The sequence below is a fragment of the Haliotis cracherodii genome, unplaced genomic scaffold (genome assembly GCF_022045235.1).
Source record: "Haliotis cracherodii isolate W230 unplaced genomic scaffold, xgHalCrac1.p SCAF_20, whole genome shotgun sequence".
Classification (NCBI taxonomy): Eukaryota; Metazoa; Mollusca; class Gastropoda; order Lepetellida; family Haliotidae; genus Haliotis; species Haliotis cracherodii.
In genome coordinates, this window is record NW_027266276.1 from 6,160,698 (window position 1) to 6,165,968 (window position 5,271).

At 45.5% G+C, this 5,271-nt stretch overlaps 1 protein-coding gene across 1 annotated transcript; it reads left to right on the forward strand.

Moving 5' to 3' along the window:
- The first annotated feature begins 1,424 nt into the window (after positions 1 to 1,424).
- LOC139470004 (fibrinogen alpha chain-like) lies at positions 1,425 to 5,271 on the forward strand. Its single transcript, XM_071252292.1, has 3 exons — positions 1,425 to 1,745; positions 3,910 to 4,009; positions 4,616 to 5,271. Exons 1-3 carry the CDS (start codon positions 1,425 to 1,427, stop codon positions 5,269 to 5,271), a joined length of 1,077 nt encoding a protein of 358 aa, XP_071108393.1.

The following is a 5,271-nucleotide window of genomic DNA, read 5'->3' on the forward strand; positions in this document are numbered from 1 at the left end:
GGCGGGGGATGGGTGAAGTGGGCGGGGGCCGGGTGAAGTGGGCGGGGACGGGGTGAAGTGGGCGGGGACGGGTGAAGTGGGCGGGGACGGGGAGAAGTGGGCGGGGACGGGGAGAAGTGGGCGGGGACGGGGGAAGTGGGTGGGGACGGGGAGAAGTGGGCGGGGACGGGGGAAGTGGGCGGGGACGGGGAGAAGTGGGCGGGGACGGGGGAAGTGGGCGGGGATGAGGGAAGTGGGCGGGGACGGGGAGAAGTGGGCGGGGACGGGGGAAGTGGACGGGGAGAATTGGGCGGTGATATTGATGGTTGTCTGTTGTACCTACACATGGTATTATGATCTTGTATTTTTGGCTTTGGTTCATATGAGAAATAAATCGCACAGTTAACCTGAGGCCTTGAAAGTTGTAATCGTAATCAAACATCTTGAGCGAGAGTCGTGTGATACTCTATGAAATCTTGGTAGAAAGAGCATTCTCGATTGTACAGTAAACTACGGTTATAACGAACTCAAATGGACCACTTATTTTAGTTCGTTATAACCGTAGTTCGTTATAAGCATATACACAGCATATATACAACAAATGTCCGGGACTAAAAAGTAAGTTCGTTATATCGGTCAGTTCGTTATAAGCGTGTTCGTTATAACCGTAGTTAACTGTACCTCAAAAGTTGTGAAATGTATACATCAAAGGCTGGTGTCGTCAGTGACAAGAATGACGTCCGATGAAATTATTTCCTATTTTGACTTGTACCCGTCTTTTTTCAGTTGAATTGACTTGCCTTTGCATGTATTTGTGACGGTTGCCACCTTTTCGCGAGCACCTGGTATGATCCCTATTTGATGGCGATACATACACATATGCTAATGACACATTCGAAATCGTACAATCGACTCTGCTTTTACTAGAGATTTCTTGTGAATGTGGAAAGGGTTTTGTCGCTTTTATTAATATGGTATGGTACCGATAGATTGATTTTACTATGTAGGGAATTGGTATAGTGGTAGAGCGTCAGCAAGGTTGGTTGGTTGGTTTGTTGTTTAACGCCGCACTCAGCAATATTCCAGCTATATGATGGCAGTCTGTAAATGATCGAGTCTGGACATACCATAATCATACCTCTGCTGGAGTCCATTCTACGATACCCACTATATCATATGCATGTGTTCATGAATCATGATACCAGATGTTCGTGAATAGGTGACACCCGTCACAAACACATGCAAAAGCAAGTCAACTGTTTGCCTAAAAAAACCCACAGGAAATGCATCAGACATATTTTTGTCACTGATGCGTCAAATTTGAAAATGTCCCCAGCATGTCTACCATAAACCCTTTTCAAATCTTCAATAGGGCCTTGTTCTAACCTGATAAAAAAGAATCAAAGAACCATTCACTTCTAATTGTTGTCAAATTCCATTCCAGGATGGTGTGTCGACTGACTATCAAAATTCTTCTGCTCGCCGCCATACACGTTGTAAACGCTGCAGACGTCTCCATGAAGCGGTTCATTACATACCCAGGATGCACCAGTGATATGGCCCCCGGAAGTGCTCCCATAGCTACTTCATCGACTAGTTCCGGTATAGAATGTTCCACATTGTGCGCGCGCAGAGATGACTGTGAGGCGGTGAACATCTGTGAAGGCCCGGGATACAATACGTGTGAGCTCCTGGGTGCTCGGAGCGGGGGTTGTGGCGGGATGGTGCCAAGATCTGGCTGTAAATATAAGGAAAAAGATGTTCAGGTATCGAATATTGCAATACCCATTACCCGAAGGTTAGCCGAAAGTACGAAACACAAACATCCGCATCACAAAAAAACCCAACACAAATTGAAAAATCATCACAGAAAGGAAAAAAACCAAACAACAACACGCCATCCTATAAAACATTAAATCAATGGGAGAATAAAATAATAAATGCAATACAAATGAATGACTAGGAGCGCCGCACTCGGCCAAGACACTGAGACCGAAAAACATATTAACATTGCTGACAAAACAAGTCAGTTACAAAACAAAATGAACCGTTATTACACCATTAAATCAAACAAACAAACAAACAAAACCCCAAATTGATGAACCCATCTAAACAACAAAAAATAAGGAGCAGGGTAACTTCACATAAAGGAACACATTCTCATCCTCATCCTCATCAGTGCATCCACATTCCACAATACTAATGAAACATCTAGTAATAGAAATAAATGACATTAGATCCACTGCCATTATTGCACGGGTTGATATAATATTGCCCCTCCACAGTGTATACATCGCTATTACTTCACGGGTTGATATAACAACGCCCCTCCACAGTGTATACATCGTCAATACTGCACGGGTGTATATAACAACGCCCCTCCACAGTGTATACATCGTCATTACTGCACGGGTTGATATAACAACGCCCCTCCACAGTGTATACATCGCCATTACTGCACGGGTTAATATAACAATGCCCCTCCACAGTGTATACATCGCCATTACTGCACGGGTTGATATAACAATGCCCCTCCACGGTGTATACATCGTCATTACTGCACGGGTTAATATAACAATGCCCCTCCACGGTGTATACATCGTCATTACTGCACGGGTTGATATAACAATGCCCCTCCACGGTGTATACATCGTCATTACTCCACGGGTTAATATAACAATGCCCCTCCACGGTGTATACATCGTCATTACTGCACGGGTTGATATAACAATGCCCCTCCACAGTGTATACATCGTCATTACTGCACGGGTTGATATAACAACGCCCCTCCGCAGTGTATACATCGTCATTACTGCACTGGTTGATATAACAATGCCCCTCCACAGTGTATACATCGCCATTACTGCACGGGTTGATATAACAACGCCCCTCCACAGTGTATACATCGTCATTACTGCACGGGTTGATATAACAACGCCCCTCCACAGTGTATACATCGTCATTGCTGCACCGGTTGATATAACAACGCCCCTCCACAGTGTATACATCGTCATTACTGCACGGGTTGATATAACAACGCGCCTCCACAGTGTATACATCGTCATTGCTGCACCGGTTGATATAACAACGCCCCTCCACAGTGTATACATCGTCATTACTGCACCGGTTGATATAACAACGTCCCTCCACAGTGTATACATCGTCATCGCTGCACGGGTTGATATAACAACGCCCCTCCACAGTGTATACATCGTCATCGCTGCACGGGTTGATATAACAATGCCCCTCCACAGTGTATACATCGTCATCGCTGCACGGGTTGATATAACAATGCCCCTCCACAGTGTATACATCGTCATCGCTGCACGGGTTGATATAACAACGCCCCTCCACAGTGTATACATCGCCATTACTGCACGGGTTGATATAACAACGCCCCTCCACAGTGTATACATCGCCATTACTCCACGGGTTGATATAACAACGCCCCTCCACAGTGTATACATCGTCATTACTGCACGGGTTGATATAACAACGCCCCTCCACAGTGTATACATCGTCATTACTGCACTGGTTGATATGACAACGCCCCTCCACAGTGTATACATCGCCATTACTGCACTGGTTGATATAACAACGCCCCTCCAAAGTGTATACATCGCCATTACTGCACCGGTTGATATAACAACGCCCCTCCACTGTGTATACATCGTCATTACTGCACGGGTTGATATAACAATGCCCCTCCACAGTGTATACATCGTCATTACTGCACTGGTTGATATAACAACGCCCCTCCAAAGTGTATACATCGCCATTACTGCACGGGTTGATATGACAACGCCCCTCCACAGTGTATACAAACCCGTGTATCTAAGGTTACAATGTGGTCAAATGCACGATTAAAAATAATTAAGGGGACAAGAATCCAAATGAATTAAACCCTTACCAAACTGATTTCTTCTTCAGGAACACAACCCGTGCTATAACGGGGGCACCTGGTTCTACGCCCAGCCCTGCCTGTGTCTGCCCGGCTGGGCGGGATACTACTGTCAAAGAATAGTCCGAGGTAACGTGTATTACCGTATTTGACGTAATAAACACCCAGTGCGCTCTCAAAATTAGAAAAAGGGGGCTCTTATTAGCATATTGTTTGGGTGAGAGAAAAAACAGAGTTGAAAGATAGTAAATTTCGTGGTTTATGCTGACAGCCTGGAATGTTTACATACGACAGATATATTTTTCCAGAGTTTAATTGCCTATAATTAAGGGTGCATATAACATGTATTATACACGATAATAGGTCTTGCGTACATTGATCAATCGGAAGAAGTGCTGATTGGGATTGTTCACTAGCCAATATATTAGCAAATATCGCCGTGGGCGCTTATTAGAGCGGGGTGCTTATTACGTCGAATACGGTATCCTAAAATAGATGGTGTTGTCGATGAGATAAACCAACCTGATAAACTTTGTGTCACGATCAGTTGCCCCCCTGGATTTTTTTTATAGAAAACAGTTTTATTTGAATCATGAAAATACAAGTTGGGGACAAGTGATACTTGTACAAATATTTGCCCCAAAAGCGATCTTAGTGTTACGACTGTCGAAATTCCAATACAGACAATCCATGACTTACGCTGCGGCTGCGTTACTGCTTTTGTTATGTTGCTAGATTGCAAGGAGGGGAAGGAGTCAGGTCAAACTGGAGAGAAAGTGTCCACAATCCAACCAATAAAGTGTCCGCACTCATTTGAAGCTTACTGCGTCTTCACCTGGGGGTCCATGTACTTCCTGAGGAGGAACCACCCCTTTAATGACATCAGCGTCTGTGCCGGAAACGAGCTCGACCCAAACATGGACTGGAGCGGTTTCAACTCACAGTTCGGCGACGTCAGATGCGACTATTTCCTGGGCCTTCAACGTCTATGGCATGTCCTTCGCCAAGGCAGTTACGACCTCCACATCTACCTTCAATACTATGAAGACCCAACAGACAAAGATCCAAAAATTGCTAATATTTATTACTGGAACTTCCGGCTAGGATCTGACTCGGAAGGTTATCCCATCCAGTACAGCTCCTTCTCATCCGCTGATAACGCAGAGGATGGTTTGATGCTGGGGGCGTTTACTCCGACCAAGTTCTGCACTCGTGACCGGGACTGTGGTACTTGCGCGCAGGACAGGGGAGTCGGGTGGTGGTACACGCCCAACTGTGATAACTTCCCCCTGACCTTGGAGAAGGGGACAGTTTTATGGCCAATCAACGGAGCAAATCGGACGCTGAGTCTAGCCGTCATGCAGTTCTCGCCCACCTTCTACTATTGGTAG

What these genes read in the sequence shown, in the direction of transcription:
- LOC139470004 (XM_071252292.1), top strand. Translation starts at nt 1,425, where the DNA reads ATGGTGTGTCGACTGACTATCAAAATTCTTCTGCTCGCCGCCATACAC. An exon ending in ATAAGGAAAAAGATGTTCAG is followed by an intron (nt 1,746 to 3,909) that starts GTATCGAATATT and finishes TTTCTTCTTCAG; the next exon opens with GAACACAACCCGTGCTATAA. An exon ending in CTGTCAAAGAATAGTCCGAG is followed by an intron (nt 4,010 to 4,615) that starts GTAACGTGTATT and finishes TTATGTTGCTAG; the next exon opens with ATTGCAAGGAGGGGAAGGAG.